The following is a 19,077-nucleotide window of genomic DNA, read 5'->3' as shown; positions in this document are numbered from 1 at the left end:
TTTAATGAACAGCAATTCTTGATGGAAAAAGTGACTACACTTTATGTTTAAAGTCCCCCTGAAATCAAAATTTAAGTTTTTTAGCTTTTAGTATGAATATGTTAGCCTTAATGTTATGAATAAGCTTGTGTGTTGCAAAACAATGACAAAATTCGCATTTAGGAGATATAAGCATTCAAAACTTACAGTCTCCCACTTCCGCTAAAATGGATCACGGATTTTCATGACATCACATCACACTTCAGCTTCTCATCAAATTTTCTGTCCAATCAAATGCTCTCTAGAATCTGAAGTCCCGCCCCCTCCTACACTATCAACAGACACTGAAACTGTGGCTGAAATCGGTCATTTGCTCACACATTTACTAGTTTCTACATGGTGAATGGCACGTAGTGCACTATATAGAGAATAGGGAACGATTCAGACAGTGTAAATATCCATTGACGTGAATTAAGTCTGTTTTCGCATTAGTATAACGTGAACTGCCGCAGCGCGAGCACAGTCTGCTCTGGTCCAGGGACACAAGAGCACAGAGCGGATCATATCCGCGAGTCGGCTCAGATCAAAAGGTATTGGACCCATTTAAATTCTGTATTTTAAAGTGATATAGAGGAGATTAGGAGGATAAATGGTTAGATATTAAAAGGAAACAGAGGTTTTACTGAGTTTAACAGCTCTGGCCGAGCTGGGATATAAATGAAACGCTACTGGCTATTTTAAAAAAGGTGCGGGGCTGTTCAATATATCACCCTGTCTTCCTGTTTCAGTTGAAATTACGTCAACACACTGAATATTGCTGCGCGTTCCAAGACACTTCAGTGAGCCTTTAAAGCTAAAAGTCAGGCTAGACAAAACTAATGGTACAAACACACAGCCCTCATAGTGTGATGCTCACATGTAGGTATTTTTTTGGCAGGAGAAGATTATTAATTTCTGAAGTTTGAAGAATCCATAAAAGTTAATGACTGATAGAGTCCACCACAGATAAACAATCATTTTCTTATTATAAAGTGAGACTAAAGGGAAGAAGCAGGTTATATAAGGGCATCATGCTTTTCAACTTAACTGCTGCAGTGTGTGTGTGTACCCAATAAGTCTTAAAATGATTTAAAATGTAGTTATATTAACATAATTTTAATTAAAATGATAAAGAAATACTGTAAATTAAAAGTAAAATAAAGATATATAACACTAAACTGACATATTTTTGTTATATGAATGTGCTGTGCCATACTGTTATCAGTGCTGTAACTCAGTCAGCCTGGGAACTGAGATTCCCCCACACACATCTCGACCATCTGAAATAACACACAAAGGATGAAAGCGTGATCATTCTTTGACTCTCATCTTAAAGCTCAGATCAGCGTGATTGTTTTATGCTGGTCTCATACGCTGATCCATATATAAAGCTGTGAGAACACGCATACATCCACTAGTCTCTCTCCAGGTTTCTTCTCCACTGAAAATGGGTTTGTGATGTGTCTTTAGATTCAGCTATGTGCAAATAAAAAAAGGAGTGGTGTCTAGCCTCAAGAACCGAGAAGTTCTCAACCAATTATGTCCATCATTATTTGAGATTTTGAGATGAGTCGAGGTGTTTTTTGTTTTTTTTTGTTTTTTTTATCTGGCAGCAGGACGGCCTTCAAAAGCAGGAGAGAGAGGGGTTTTCCTCTCAAACAGTTCTGACCGAGGTGCCAAGAAGACATCAATCAAAGAGCAGGCTCTGGAGCTTGGGGAAAAGCTCTCTTGAGGCCCACAAAAATCCTGCAGACTCTCTCAATGAATAATGTATAACTTCATCAAGACCCCCATTTAAACCTGCACAGTAACACACACCACACATCACCATAAGCAAAAGCAATATAATTTTCCCAAAAGCCGTCACTCTAGCTAAACTGAGCTGAACAGTGTCATGGCATGTGAAAAAGATGTTGATTAGAGCATGTGGTTTCATCTACTCGTCACGACTAATGCTCAGTCATGAGTCTGACTGCCTGTAATGTGTTGACCCAGGAAGGAAGAGAAATCAATACAGACTTCCTGTCTTAAATAGCATAAAAGCAAACATTTCCCAGAGAAACTTAAATATTTCACATTCCTTCTCCATCTTTACCTTTTAAAGGTAAGAAACCGCAGCTTTTCCTCTGTGTCAGTGCGCTGAATGGGAGACCCTAGAAGGGCCCAGGCTGAGAGAGGAGAGGGATTTACTGTTAGTCTACAGCAGATGGCTTAATTTCCTCCAGATTTGAATGGCCACACAAGCCGCTCACCCCTCTCCCTCTTTTTATCACTCATCTTGGTCTTTTCTCTAAGGCATTAGTGAGACAAGTTGGAGAGATTTGGGTCTACAATGGTATTATTCTGAAAAGACCCATAGTCATGCCTACAGGATAAACACTGTGCCTCATGAACTTGTGTGAGTGCACTGTATCACACTTTATCAGAGGGATATTTATATATTGATAAAAAACAAAAACAAAACAAAAAAAACCCCTCCCAACTCCCAACGTAGTGTATGCGTTCTTAGTTTGCATTCTTCAGCTGCAGTGCATTGCGACAGTGCGCAAAAAGAAAAGGAACTATTCTGATGACTTGATTGTGGTTGATTGTGTCGCCCAATTTTAACGTTCTAGGTGCACGAATGAACTGCTTGTAGTTGAAACTGTCACATCATGCCTGGTTAAGAAATATTTAATAAGTGAACATTTTAAGTAGGTTTATGCACTTTAAAAGTTAGAATTCTTTTGAACTTTTAAAATGTCACTTAAAGGGATAGTTCACCCAAAAATGGAAAATATCCCATGACTTACTCACCCTCAAGCCATCCCAGGTGTATATTACTGTCTTCTTTCAAACGAACACAATCAGAGATATATTTAAAAATATCCTTGCCCTTCCAAGCTTTATAATGATTGTGAATGGGGGGCCACATTTTGAAGCAAATTAAAATGCAACCGTCCATAATCAAAGTAATCCATATGGCTCCAGGGGGTTAATAAAGGCCTTCTGAAGCGAAGCGATGCATTTTTTTTAAAGAAAAATATCCATTTTTAAAACTTTATAAAGTCAAATAACTAGCTTCCTGACCGTACGCATACTATGCAATTCGACTTGCACCAAATGTTGCTCTTCCGCCGCAAATCGATGTGTACGGCCATCTGCCGAAAGCTAGTTATTATAGTTAATAAAGTTTTAAATATGGATATTTTTCTTATATATTTTTTTAAATATATCTCCAATTGTCCGATAGTCATATACACCTAGGATGGCTTGAGGGTGAGTAAATCATGGGATAATTTTCATTTTGGGGGGAACTAACCCTTTAAACGTTTTAGTCCAACTGAAACTGTATCATTCTGTTGTCTTAAAGTTGAACCAACAGACCTAGATAATGTGATTATAGCTCAGCTTCATCCAGCATGCTAATCAGACTACATATTGTCTTTGTGATGTGCGCTTGCTCCAAAAGACATGGTATGTGCATTTAATCTTTCAAATGTTCAATTATACAATGTTGTTGTCATTTGCAATTGCAGACAGATGAAGACTGTGGCTTGACTGCACAGAAAAACCCCAAATTCAAAAGTTCCTTTGGGTTGTTTTTGTTTTTGAAAACAATATCAAATCTTGGCCTACATGCTGAATTGAACCATTTCCCAGAATGTGACAAACTGTCTAATGGTGGCTGTCTGTGTCTAGGGATGTCGTTAGGAGGAGTGTTATTTACGGCATGGGCTCTTTTCACTAATGATAATCATGACATGAGAGAGCATGGCATACGGCATTGTTAAAGCCTGTCCCCTTTTAAGATGTCAGCTTGGCCTTTGGCTGGACAATATTAGATTACTTAAATAAAGCATCTCTATGGGTCACACTCTTACTGGTGTATAATCAAATCAATTGCATCTATCTCCAGGGAACAGGGAATCCTTCTGGTGACTGTTTAACCCTTACGGGACAACATTTTAAGGAAAAGATGGAACAAATATGTTTGAAAAACAGAGTAGTGGAACACAAACTATATTTACGTGTGCGGTTTTTGCGCATTATTTTTTCGTAGTTGAGCTGTCTGTCCAAGTATAGAGGACACAATGCTAACTAATTGAAGAATTAAATACACATGCATAACACCTAGGCCAATTGTAGTCCGATTAATGTGCATGCTGTAAGGCCAACTTCGCTAACCTTGACTGGCAAGATTCAAGTCAAACTAAAACATCTTTAAAAGATTAACTATTGCTTTAGTCTGACTGCAGTCAAACTTTAAAGTGCATTTAAACACATTCTTTGCTTATGTACATTAAGGAGGTACTGCATAGGTTAGTGGTTGGATAGACAATAGGAATGTGAGATGTTCAGACTTGTTCTTAAAAACTGCCATCTGACAAAGAACCCTGGAAGCCTAAATGGAATAACATAACTAGAGAGATAATATAATCCATTAAAAATGTGGGTCAATTTAAATGAGAAGAATAAGAGAGACCTTGTTCTTTGAAGTGCGTTTGCGTAAAACTGCAGCTGAGCTCTAACAGATGTGTAATAAGATGCATCAAATATGTGCGCACACACTAAAACAGACACACACAGACTCTGAGAGGCAGCGTATGGCAGGGCAGAGCACTGGGGACCTGACCTTTCACCCCAGCACAAGTGACAGAATGAACCAGCTGTCCATTAGAGCGACACAGTGAAAGAGAAAAGAGTGACAGAGAAAAAGAGAGATGTAAGCTACCCAAAAGAGTGAACAATTAATTCCATTTCCAGTGTTTGTACTGTCCCAGCTGATCAGGTGACCAGGCTATTGTGCATGAGGGTGGCACAGAGGTTTAGAGGGCGGAAACTCTGTTAGGGCACAATGTGATGGCGGTACATCAGTGGAGAATTCTGAACACAAAAGTGACTTATAAACCTCTCTCTTTCTCTCCCCCCCCCAACCCCCCAGATATTTCCCTCTCCGTTATCAGCAGGCTGATAAGAATAAGGTTCCGGACATGTGAACATTTAGCATCTATCGACTTCCTGAAGAGGTGAAGCAGCTGTTGCACCATGACACCTCCCTATCACCACATCAAAAGACTGTCCAATGCTGCTGACCCAAATCACAGATCACTGAGGGGTCACATCAACCTGGAACACCTTCCAGTGCTCAAATATAACTCATTAGAAGAAAAACACATTCAGGAAATATTTATCCACTAGCTCACTATACAAATGGTACCTGGATAGATATTTTTCCAACAAAATGGATCCCCAGAGAAACAATTTTCCTTAAGAGAACAGGAAAGGACTGAGATTAGTAGAGCCTAAATATGGAACTATGTTCAACTGTGGCTGTCAGCAACATTTCATTTATAACTGTTGACAGGGTTGATATTTTGGCATGATACTTAATTCGCTTGTTTATAAAACGTTTGCATTACAGAGTTCACCCAAAAGTGACAATTCTGTCATAATTTACTCACCCTCATGTTGTTCCAAACCTGTGTGATTTTTTTAGTGGAACACAAAAGTTTATGGTCCAAACAACTGGTTGTCACTGTATGAACAAAAAACAAGATATGTTTCAAAATATCGTTTGTGTTTCAGAGAAGAAAAAGTAATAGAGGTTTAGAGCGCCATGAGGGTGAGTAAATGATGACAAATGTTTCATTTTTGAGTGAATTATTTCTAAGATTGAGTTACAAAACACCAGAGAAGTTACGAAAAATCTGAAAAAATCATGCCAAGTGCTAAAACCGAGCTCATCACATTCCTGGAGTAAGCGAGGCAGAAAATGAGTGCTGTCTGACATTCCACAGGGAATCAAACTGATGCTCACACAAGTCATAACTGTTCAAACAGCCCTCAAAGACATCAACAAACCCTCCCCATGTGCATTTTTTAAATGAATGTCCTAACCAGGCACAATGCGGTACGTTTCCAGCGATAAGCGATAAATAGATCAGAACAGATCTGATCAAAATAAAATCAGAATAGATCGAATGTTTATTATATATGATTATATGGACATTGGACCAATGATATTTTATTGTGGGTGGAGCTACTCAGCACAATTCTGCAGAAACAGAAAGCAAATGATCGACAAAATGTTAAATCTGGTTAGAACATGGTCAGTTCAACTATGAAGAAGACTGCTTGAGAACTATAAACACTGTCCATTCTGAACCCCTGTATTATTTTACATAAAACTGTGTGTTGTGCTGATGTACAGATATAGGAGTATTGAAAAACAACCCTCAGATGGTGACAGCAATATAGCGTATCCCATCAGAGTTCTCTGAATGCTTGAAGAGTCTTTCAGACGGCCCACATGCTGACCCAGAGGCGTCAGGCCATCACTCTGATTCACATTGCCACTGCGCTGGCGTCAAGACGTAAACAGTGTGCCTGAAGCCAAGACTCATAAGAGGCTCTGTCCATCTACAGCTGTCTACTCAAAACAATCAAATGTCCATCATTAGCACTATTTGAGGCCCACAGTCTTTCTTGAAGGCTGTATGTGTCTTTTCATTTATCTTACCTTGAAATGAAAAGAGAACTGATCATCTGACTCTCTTGCCCAACTTACACAAAACATACACTAGCAGTTTGTGACGGGACGTTCTATATTCTACAACACTGAGATTTTTTATTAAATCGCTGCACTAACAATACCATGTTTTATGGACATTTACCATGGTAATACAGTGTTCTTTGAAGTACTGTGGTATCAAATAATTTCATGGTACAGGGGACGTTGCTTAAATCCAATGAGTATGAAATACTCAGTGTTCCTCAGTGGGTCTCTCCGGTCACAGGGCCCGGGATATAGTATAGGAATATAGCAATCATTTAAGTCGCAATGAAACAGAAGTACAATGGATATTTTCTTTCATATTGTGACGTATATTGGACTGAAACAGATTACCAAAAAAGAAAAAAAATGTAGGGAGTTCTATACACTGGCTGCTGATTGGATTTTGAGATGTGACATTTAACTTGAATTTGATTGGGCAGGGGCGGGATTTAAGTGAACTAAATGACTGGAGAAGTCCAACATATGCCATTTGAGAGAAGCCTTTTGTTTTCACAAAAAAGAATAAGTTATGATATTTGGATTAAGTACTGTATTACGAGGTCAATTAAAACAAAAAAGAAACATGCATGGATGAATCATTCACAACAGGATCTACAACCTGCATATACAAAATAGACAGGGTGAATTTTAATGCAGCCTTTAAGTAACAAATATATGGGGTGACAAGATGCAATTAATTGTCAGGCAAAGTCATGTCTCTATTTACTACTTCAATGAATCCTGAATGAGTGAATATGGATTAAGGTGGCCGAGTGGCAGTTGCTAAACGATACGCATTCATTCAGGGGCCGGCAGCTTTTAGCTTCAAGTGTCTCCTCAAAATAAATCCCAACTAATTTTAATCAGTCTTTCCCTGAAATTCAAACCTGTAGATGGAACTCCATCTAAACCCACTGGCACATAATCAGTCAAAAAATACAATTTAAAATCTCGAGTCCTTGGGTCTTTGGGGTTAATCTCCAGAACGGTGTACAACTTCAGAGTGGCTGCGCTGAGATCAAAGCCTATTCATGAGCCAAACACAAAAAAAACGTTGACTTTTGGCCCTCTGCCACTGATGGATTGAGTCCTCGTCTCTTCTATTGTGAAGCGAACTCCATTGGCTGAGAGCTGGATTGTGTGGCGACACTGTCTGGGGCTGAACTCAGCAGGATGTGACAGAGTAATGCCATGTGGAAGGGGTTACATAAATTTGGGGAGGGTCCCTATGTTTTCATTTGGCACAAGCAATGGGCACCAACTGTGAAGATAAACAATTCAGAAGATCACATGATAACAAAATATAGCCATTCTAGGACATTCAGTTACCCTTTACCCATCCAATAAATGTAGCTTTTAACTCAACCTGGATTTGTGCTTCTGAGGGCAATTATGTTTAACAACTTTCTGAGTAAGCTAACAGGTCAGTGTGAACAATATGAGCAGGTTTCTGTCTATTGGTGACTTTCCCAACTGTTTTGGCATCTGCTATGTCATGGGGTATAAAAGGGCAGTGGGAATTCACCTAAATATGAGTGTATGCATGTCACTAAAATGTGTACATATATCTTATTTATCCTATTCATTTTTTCCATTACAAATAAACCATTCATTTCCTCCTAAAATGCTCCACACAGAACGGCTTTCTTTCCTGTGTGGTGTGTTGAGATTATGACATTAAAGGAAAGAAACCCAAAGGGTGTGACAGCATTCTTGAAGCAAGAGCCACCAAAACAAGATCCATAGCAATACACTGATTCATAATGCAGTTATATTCAGTTTGAGAGATCTGCTATCTGCTTTTAGAATATAACATCTCAACACAACTCTGTCAAATGGTGGCTTTTAACTCTTTTGAAAGCCTGATTTATACATAAGATGTCATTTTTAAAGAGACAGTTTTTTGTTTTTCACATGTATGTGGGTACAATGACATAAATGACAATGTACTACAGTTTGGAGAAGTCTGTGCTCGAACTGTAATTTCAGCATGTGAGAAACTGAAATGGCATGAAAATGACTGATTAGCATTAATGCCTCAAAGGAAACAATTCAAAGCTTGATCCCATACATAACAGTTATCAGTGTGGTTACTATAGTGCATGCAGGAAGAAAACAGTGAAACCCCTTGCATTGCATAGTGCTCTCTCGCTACTCCACATGTCTTGAGGTGTCTGTATGTAACGGTTGTCCCAAAGATGGCCAGTGGACAGGGATTTATAAGCATGTAAACATCTCAGAACTCTGCCTGAACCTTATTACATCACAATGACATTAAAATGCTTCCCTTTTACTCAAAGAACAGACATCTGTTAATGTTCACACCAAAAACTATTCAAAGCCAAGCCAACAATCCTAAACATGCTGAATGTTATATCTTTGTACATAACTACATCAGAGCGCTCCAGCTGCTTTTTGAACGAATGGCATAGCAGGGTCAAATTTTATAACCTATAAAGCACATTTGAAGATAAATTGGTAAGCCAAAGCAAACCATAAACCCCATGTGACCGGTTATACCAAACAGCATTTGGGGTGCTGATGTCTCTCCAGCAAAACATGTGACTGTATGTTGGCAGGGTTTAGTATGTACCAGACTATAACCAAATATCACATTCTGAGTGCTGAACTAACATGACATTTTGTTTAATTCACTGGTGAAAATAATGGGAACAGTGGTTTTCCACCAAAGTATTAAGCAGCACAACTTTCAACATTGATAATAAGAAACGTGTCTTGATAGGTGTGGGTGATATATGGGTAGACATGATTAACCTTTACAAATTTGTCAACCAGTAGAGATTATGGACTATCTTTTTTATTGTGGTTATGCTAACGTGACATTGCTGTGCTGTGCAGTCATGAAACACTGCTGTTTAAAAACAAGTGATTTTAAGCCATTGAAGCACAATAAGCAGTGATTGAGGACTCATTCGGGTAATATGCGTGTACTGTCTGAGAGATGAGCGCACATAGAGCTGCTGCTCATAGAGTGTGCGACTACTGTACAGAGTTCTTTGCAGACTATGCAGTGTTTTTTTATACATTTGATTACTTTATACAGTTTCTCTTAGTATTTCTTATTTCTAGTGCTTGAAGTTTTTTTTAGGTAGGTCTATCTAATTTGTGTCTTTGTTCTATTGTATTTCGTTTTCCTATATGCTTGTAATTCGTTTCTTTGTTCTTGTTTTATCACTGTTTACTTGTCTTCAGTAAGATTTTCTCCCCGCAAAAAAGGTTTTAAGCCAGTTATTTATATCTTTTGCTGTAGTGTGTCAGTAGGAAATATCAGTTCACATTTCCAAACATTCATTTTGCCATTAATTGTAATAATCCAGTGAGATTTTTGAATACACAAGGAGTCTGACAACAGCTGGTGCTCCACACAGAGATCTGATCTCACCATCATTGAATCCGTCTGTGATTACATGAAGAAACAGATGAAACTGTGACAAACCAAATCCAGAAAAACTGGGGCCGTGTCTCCAAGACCCTTGAAGAAACCTTCCTGCAAAGCTACCTGAAAAATGATGCCCAAGTGTACCTGGACAAAAGCTGTTTTAAACGCAAAGGGTGGTCACACCAAATATTGATTTGATTTAGTTAATAGAAATTAATTGATAAATAAAATCTATTTATGACAGTATTTTTGAAAGCATCCTCACTTTACAGCATTTTTACACAAGTGCCTAAAACTCTTCACAGTACTGTATCTTTGCAGGTCGGTTTCTTCAAGTGTCTTGGAGACACGGCCACAGTTCTGGATTTAGTTTGTCACAGTTTCATGTGTTTCTTCATGTAATCACAGACAGATTCAATGATGGTGAGATCAGATCTCTGTGTGGAGCACCGGCTGTTAGACTCCTTGTGCATTCAAAAATCTCACTGGATTATTACAATTAATGTCAAAATGAATGTTTGAAAATGTAAACTGATATTTCCTACTGACACACTACAGCAAAAGATATAAATAACTGGCTTAAAACCATTTTTGGGAGGGTGAAAATACTGACGTGCATAAGACTTTTGCACAGTACTGTATATAACCCAAAAGGGCCATATTGTCAGATTTATTTTAGTTCTTGGGACTGCCCTAAGGCTAAGTAAGACACACACATATCAGACATATCTTCCCGGTAGCGAAATGAAGCCTCACATTTACAAACGCATGCATATACATTAAATATTGTAGACAAGGTGTTTGCTATTACTGTTGAGACCCCCTATTCATCAAAAACCCTGTAGCTGCCTTCCTCACAAAGCCCCTAAAGAACAGAGTGGTGTAATTCTTCAGTCAAGAGTCATGAAATCTTCTAAGCATGCAGATTTTCTCTGAAGGGTTAAAGTTTAACACATCAGAGCAGGCTCAGGAAAACCCTCTACCCAAACACAACTACAGACAAATCTTAGACCTCTCTAAAGCATCGGAGTAAACCCGCTCTTTAAACACAGCTAGATAACCCAGTGACCCTTGGACAAATGTCTCTACAGAGAGGTGGGCCGAATTAAAGATTGCCTTACTGCCAAATTGCCCAGAGACAAAAAAAAAGCAATGAAGGACACAATAAATGGGCCTAATTTAAGGCTCCGACATCTTGACAAGCAGAGGTGGACTTGAATGAACGAGCGGGAGGCTGTTTAGCTTTTAAACGCATTTGTTTCCAGTTACCTCTACAGCTATTGTAAGCTTACAGATCACTGAGCCAGAGCTGCAGTGTTTCCTGAAAAACTGAACCATATGCAGTTTGGCTGGTCTGGGGGATTGGATGTTTAGATTGACTTTGTAAATTGTACCCGGCTCACTCAATTACAAGGACAGAGCGATTGCTCACAGGACAAGCCCAGAAGAGCTCTTAGAGAAGATACACTTTAGGTCAGAGGAAGTGCCTCGTAAAGAGTTAGAACTATGAATGTTTGTAGTTCAATGAGCAGATGCAGAACAGTGCAACCTGCTCGGAGCGTAATTGTGGTTTGGACTGATGAATGAGCATATGAGTGTACTAATAGCAACGTACTTCTACTCTAAACACTTAATTTTGCCCCTCGTTCCATCTTACATTCTTTCCATCTGGGCCCATTTTCAATATCAACCCAGCAAACCCAAATATTGAAGACAAGGCTAAATTGAATCCACACGTTTTCAAACATGATGGAGATGACAAAAATATGGTTTCAGATGAAACATATTGCCTTCATTCCTCACCTTCAGGGCAGCAGTCACCTTTAAGTGAGTGAAAGGCCAAGAGTGTTGGACACACATACACACTTCCCTTCCTCTCTGCATGGCTGACCTCTTTATAGGCTTGCTGAGATGTAAAGGAGACGAGTGTAATGCAAAGAACAGCTGGCGTGACAGGCCTAAGCACACACACATACACATTTGGAAGACCCCGATAGTCATGAAGAGAGGTCACACACAGACACATTCAAACCGGCTCTATGAAACCTACAGAAAAACAGCAGAATGCAGTCAGCTCTCAGTGGAGTGCATTCATGCTGAATCCACAGTTTCGCTTCCCTCGGCTGCTTTACCTGCGTCAAGGACCACCAACACACACTCTGACCACTTAAAAACACACAGCGACTAAAGGTTCTGTTCACATAAAACACGAATAACTAGCAAACTACAACACTATAAAGATGTTCCCACTTAGCTAAACCCTTCTTTTCTAGTATACTCATTCTCACACTGTTGATATACATGTAATCAGCAGCAGTACAGTAAAACTCAGTAAAAACAGTAACAGTATCCCCCTCTCTCCCACCCCTCCCCCGTCTCAACCCCCGTAAGGTAAAGCCATTAGCACCTTTAAACTCCACCGCTGTCTGTACTCACCATGCTGCAGGCTGATTTTCCTTCCCTTCATTACATTCATTTTCCAGTGAGTCTGGCGGCGTCCTGTGCCGCGGTTGCGTGTGGGAGTGCGTGCATGTGTGCTGAGTGGGCAAGTTCGTGTGTGTTGCTCACTAACCCTTCCAAACTGCAGGTCTCCGACACACTGACACACTCCCCACACACTGCAGCAGCTCACGAGGTAGAGACCGCCCCCTCACTCTCTGCCCCTCCCCTCTCACACTGACTGTCTAGCTGTCACTCAGAAAGATCTGGACACACCCACAGCTCGAAAGCCCCTCCCCATCACACTCTACATAAGCTGCTGGAGCAAATTATACACAAGGGGAAAAAAGTGTCAACACAAACACGCAAACTACTTATTAAATATGCAGTGTCTTATAATCAAAAGAAAGTATTAACAGGATAGTTTACCCAAAAAATGAAAATTCTGTCCTCATTTACTCATCTTTGTGTAGTTCTAAACCTGTATGACTGTTATATATATATATAAACATATATTTTTTTTTTTTAATTTCTTTTTTTTTTTTTTTGTCAAGGAATGCATCATATATTATATATATATATATATATATATATATATGATGAAAAACTTAAAATAAAAAAAACCTAATTAAAAATTAATGTTGCCTTGGCAACTAACGGAAGTAAGTTCTAAAATTACTAAAATTACTAAAAATGAAATAAAAATTAAGATAAGTAGAAATGGTAAAAATGACAAAAGCACATTACTAAAACTTAAACTAAAATTTATAAAGTAGTTAAAATAAATAAAAAATAAATAATATAAATTGCATCCAACTGAACTGACTCACTTTAAGTGACCTTAACTGACTAGCACATGAAGTTATGATTGGAAACAATGCTTTTAAATTCAATACATTTACCAAAAAACATAATGCAGTCAAATTTAATTTACTTGTAAGATCAGAAGTGAGTCAGGGAAATTTACTGCAGAGGGCTTTTAAAGGAAACACAGTGGTAATCACTGTAATCTGGATTTTCAGTGAGACAACTACATACACTCAGAGACTGGCTCCCTGCTGACATAGTGAATAGACACAGAGCTCTAGAGGGAGGAGAAATGCTGTCCAAGATGAGTGATTGACACTTGATCTGCTCACCACTGCATAAAAGCTGAGAAGGGATCAACAAGGAGAAAGTAACATGGGGCACAGGGGGTCAGTGTTTCAGTCAAATGCACAGCTGGTCTAAGCTGCATTAAGGCACCTCTAACTTAATTTCAATCTTAAAACACTGTTTTATTTAATTAATTAATTAATTAATTAATTCATTCATTCATTCATTCATTAATTATTTATACCTCAGAATCCTTCTTTTCTCTTCTTTAAAAGACTGAATGCCTCCAATTCCAATTGCAGTTCATTTTTTTGACCAATACACTACATATTTTTACATTGGACAATAAAGATCCAACATTGATGATAGAATGATCCTTTTGGAGTGAACTAGCTTCAGCTAAGCTTCTAAACAACAGACATTTCCATAATAAGACTGCAGCCATGTGCTAGCAGATTTGAAGAAGTGCAAATAAAAACAATTCTTTTTAAATATATTTTAAAATGTAATTTATTCCTATGATGGCAAAGCTGAATTTTCAGCAGCCATTACTCCAGTCTTCAGTACCACATGATCCTTCAGAAATCATTCTACAGATATATTATAATATGATCATTTGCTGCTCAAGGAGCTTCCACACTGGGCAAACAAATAACTCAATAGTGCTGATAAACTGCCACATAATATGGGTTCAATGAAAGCCAGGTTTAAGTAATTTTTTAACCAGTTCCTTTCAATGTCATCTTGGATATTGATTTTCTTAAGTAACATTGACACAACCCTTAAATCAATAATTAAACCACATTCAAGTAGATAAATCACTTCTGAAAACTCAACAAATACAACATGGTGTATATACTTCCCCTGCTGGAAATAGTATGAGAAGCCCTTAAACTTTTGCTTTTGTTCAAGCCTGATCTGCAAGAGCACAAAAGAGATTTCTCAGCTTGGTACCAAGCTGCATATAAACCTGAACACTGAATTAAGGTCATACTAATTTGAATACACATATGTGGGTCTCTGTGTTTAAGTTTTTCATCACTGGGTTAGTTTGGTCTATTTATATAGGGGGTCCAGTATAAATAGAGTCTGTGCAGTGTACGACCCTGCCTGACTAAATCTCTCAATGTCAAGCATGTGACCATTCCTAAATTAAAACATATTTACTTTTAACCAGGCATTGTAAAAACACATGTTCCTCTGGCTCTAGACCAGGGGTCTTTAACCATTTACAGGCCAAGGCTCACTTGATGTATAGAAAGATCGACTAGGGACCCTCTGTAGTGTATAAATAAGTGCTGCATTTTAAGGTCGTGACACACCAAGCTGACGTCAAAGAACTAGCAGTGATGAAAGCCAACTGTGTTGTCACCTTGCATCGACTGCGTCTGGGACAAAAACCTGCACTTGAATACACCGACTACAGCCGACTGCCAACCAGCACATGCGTTCTGGACCTGCGTGTAGGAAATAACTGTCTATATCAGCAGGTATCATCTATATTCATCGTTCAAAAAGGGAAACCAAACTAGGACTGAAGATATACAAAAGGTAAACAAAGCAGCGCTTGCTTACCATTTTGAATATCAATCATGTTGATCACTTTTTTCATTCCAAGCAGCTCATGTTATTATGAAAACATTCACGTATTGGAATGCTCAGTTAAGATGATGTAAAGTTAGAACAGCCTTCTGTCTGTGCCGTCTTGACTTCTTTATTTGCTTTCACCCCTTTGTTTTTATTCTTGTGCACTGACTGGTTAGTAAAACTGAACAGCCAATCAGAGTGATCTCTCTCTCCATCAGCCCCGATAGTGCTTCTACATGCAGAATTGGGTGAACCGCCACAGACGTGAGTGAGACTAGAGACGACGTGTGGAACACACCACAAAAACTAGCCTGACAGACTCACAGACAGCCCAACATTGGCCAAATAGCATTTATACAGCACCATATGAATGCATTTATATACTTTTTTATGATGCTTACATTGCAAAAACATTTATTGATGTACAGTCAATTGTACATTTTACTTCATACTCTTGAAACATTTTTTAAAAAATATTTTAAAAATGTAACTTTAGCTTCTTTAACTTTTGGTTAAACTTAATTAAACATTGTATTATTTATTTTCCAACATAAAACAATAATTGGCAGACCCCCTGCAGTACTACCATGGATACCCTATTTATAATACCCTATCCTATTCTTAATGATAGACTTTGGGCAGAGTGGAAGCAGCAGGAGTGCTGTCACTAAGGGCACAGAACTTACACATTTTACTAAAGATGATTTGAGAAAATAAGGTGCAATAATAAACCTCTTACAGGTACCTCATGGTGAAAATACAGAAGTCTGAATCTCTCTCATTAAAAGTTTGTGGAGAGCTGGGCTTGAGGGAAGAAGTTACATGCAGGGGGACCAGAAAGAGCCAAAGCACTCTGCAGTGACTGGAAAATGCACACTCGCATTCCAGCTGCACACGGTAACAGCAGGAAGGCATGTAAGAAAGATTCCTCAAAAAACAAGATCAACTTACTGCCATGCCAAAAACATTAAAACTAACACCGTGTCCTAACCAGGCGCGATGAGATAAGATTCCAGCGACAAGCAGTTTGTCTGTCCACACCAGATGCGATGCAACAACAAGATGTGACAAAATCAATCAAAAACCACAGCCAATCAGAACAGCGTGTGGGCGGGCTCTCACGGCAAGTGCACGGCACCAGAGGTTAATCTTGATGGCACTCGGAAGGAAATGGACAAGTACATAATCAAATCCACAAATATTACATCATTTAAACAATATTTAAAAAACTACAAACTGCATTTCTAAAACAATCTTTGTCATTGAATACACTTATTTGTTCACAGTTTGAACTTTCTTGTTTCCATTTGTTTCATTTCAAGATCTGAGGTGAATATCCATTGTTGCTTTTAGTACGGCTACAAAGCTGGGAGCACTAAATGATTTTCAAAGTCACATTACACTAGGGCTGGGACAATAAATTGATTCATCTCGATTCGTGGATCGATTCTTAGATTTTCCAAATGCATCGCGATTCTCTCTTGAATCGATTCTGAGCTTAGTTTTTAACAGCAGATGGCGCTCTAAGCTAGTTTTTAACCGCACGCTCAAATGCTCATGAAGAAGAGTGCTTGTGCCTTCGGCAGAGTCTGAGAATGTACTTGCATCTCAGAATGCTTTTATGATGCAAGATTAAATGAAAACAGCCCACTGCAAACACCCTTGTAATTCGCTTAAACCTTTTCAAATTTTATGAATGATTATTTTATAGAAGGTTCAAGTGTGTGTGTAAGGAATTGGAAGCAAGCAGAAAATGGCTGCTTCTAAAGCACGCAGTGCCATCTGCTGTTAGCAACTACTAAGCTCAGAATCAATAGCGATGCATTCGGAAAATCTCAGAATCGATCCAGAATCATTACTCGATTCACGATTCAACGATTTATTGTCCCAGCCCTACATTACATTTAAAAAAAAAAAAAAAAAAAAACATTTTGAAACAGAAAGCAGAGAAAACATTTACTTCCCCTGTTCTCGGTTTCAAATAGTTTAATTTTAACTTTATTGGTGTAACATGTATGCTCAGTTTTGGTTTAGTTTCTTTGTGTTTTATTTCTGTTTGTCTGTGTGACCTAGTTTTCTAGTGTGTTCCCTTGATTAATGATTCCGTTCACCTGTTGTTCTTTTAATTAACTCATTTAGCCTGTGTACATGTATATATACACCCTGTTTTGTTCAGTTCTTTGTTGGGTCTTGTCTTAGTGTTGTGGATGTGTTTCCCCTGTTATTATGCTTTATATTCTGTGGAATATTGTATTAAAGACTGTTTCCTGGAGTTCTTTGTCTTTGTGCGATTACTTATAAGCACCCACCTGTGACAACGGGCATGACAAATACATGTACAATGTATCTTTATATATTTGTATATTCATATTTCCAAAATCATGTACAGCTGAGCTGCATACAAATAAAAGAGTTAAAAAAGTAGCAACTAATGACAGCCATTGTGTTTCCCTAATTAGAAAGAGAGTATTTCATTGTTTGTGAAAGTTTAAAATGTGTGTTGTACATGTTTAACTTATAAAAATATATTACAATTCCCGGATGTGTGTGTATTTTGTGCATTCTGTCTACCCCTGTAAAACTTTAACCATTTTTGACACTGATATGTTACTTTGTAAACAGACACAAAAATGATCTCATAAAGTCCACACCGTCACTGTATGACAGGAAGTGGAAAACGCTGTTTCAGTTACTGTTGTTGCGAGGGAGAGTGGATATTCAGCCATGGGGCAAAAAAGCAGCTCTTGTGTTTCACCCTTTGTTAATGGCTCATTATATGACATGGTCCTTCACCCAAGGCTGTCATCAGGAGTAATGCTCAGTTCCTGTCTCTCTGTCTGTGTGTGTGTGTGTGTGTGTGTGTGTGTGTGTGTGTGTCTTTATCACACGCTATACAATCAGAGTAGAGTTTGAGACAAAGGAACAGCTGAGCTGCTCTACAGAGATCAAGTCTGCAGAAATCAGTCCATGTACAGTTAGAAGGAGCTGTTATACTGAATGTAATCGGCTAGTAATTTTTTCTGAATTAATCAAACTAAAAACAACAGGAATATATTATTTGATTCATTTGCAATTGGATCAGTCTGAGGCGGGATGATTTATGTCCAGAGGAAATCTCAGAAGCTCATACATTTTTATAGCAGGTTTTTACGCACACACAACATCCAGAGTATCTGGCAAGGGGAAGGACTACCTCTACAGGCCGGAGTGAGTGAGTGCTTGATGGCTGTCTTGTAAAGTAGAGATCTGATAACATAATGACTGATCAGCATAACAGCTCTCAAACAACAGAAAGAAGGAAAAAAAAGTTTAAGAATGGAGGGAAATGGGGACAAAAGATCACTACAGCCATTTTCTTACCTTTAATGGTAAAAGAGGCCATAAATGAGGAAGACTACAAAGCTCTCCAGACATACCAGAGATACTAATCAGTATGTATGTGTTGAACATAGCAGCACAACAGGCCCAGGCCTCAGGCAGCCAGCAAATGAGAAATAAACTGTGGAGTTGGAAGCTAATGGTGCAACACATAAACACCTAGAACCCTGAAGTACTGTACTCATAGACTAAATGCTGTGCGTGTTAATGTAAGCTGCAAATCTCCAACATTATGTTTTATGAACCCAAATAGTCTCACTAATGATTTTTACACACCAACTAGACTATCAATACTGACCAGTAAGGACCTGATCCTTCTTTAAGCTGTACATTGGTAACATTTGTGTATCAGTAAATATAAATATAAAGTGCTTGCTGAAAACATGACACTACTTAGTGCACCTTTACAATGGCTTAATATTGGCATTTACTTTTTGTTTCCACACACAGACACTCTCAAGATTTACAAACATAGATGATGGAAAAACAAGGCCGTCTGTCCCGCTCGGTTTCTCCAAAACTCAATCTGATTAAGTGATTAAACATGAAAAGAGATGCAGTTTGTCTGGCAGGACTGACTAATGCACTGCTGATACCGGTTAACCTAAAGCCCTCTGCTTTC

At 38.5% G+C, this 19,077-nt stretch overlaps 1 protein-coding gene across 4 annotated transcripts in view; it reads right to left on the bottom strand.

Annotated features, from left to right (window-relative positions):
* The window catches only part of plekhg4 (pleckstrin homology domain containing, family G (with RhoGef domain) member 4), a 64,362-nt gene extending 51,799 nt beyond the window's left edge, over positions 1–12,563 (bottom strand). For all 4 annotated transcript variants that reach the window (XM_051900215.1, XM_051900216.1, XM_051900217.1 and 1 more), the window contains exon 1: positions 12,393–12,563. In XM_051900215.1, coding sequence (XP_051756175.1) covers positions 12,393–12,395 — 3 coding nt within the window. In that variant the 5' untranslated portion in view covers positions 12,396–12,563. The remainder of the gene's footprint in view (positions 1–12,392) is intronic.
* Between the last annotated feature and the right edge of the window lie 6,514 nt (positions 12,564–19,077).

The sequence above is a fragment of the Ctenopharyngodon idella genome, chromosome 7 (genome assembly GCF_019924925.1).
Source record: "Ctenopharyngodon idella isolate HZGC_01 chromosome 7, HZGC01, whole genome shotgun sequence".
Taxonomy (NCBI): Eukaryota; Metazoa; Chordata; class Actinopteri; order Cypriniformes; family Xenocyprididae; genus Ctenopharyngodon; species Ctenopharyngodon idella.
The sequence above is the reverse complement of the archived record's forward strand: the minus strand, read 5'-3'. Positions and strand labels throughout refer to the sequence as shown.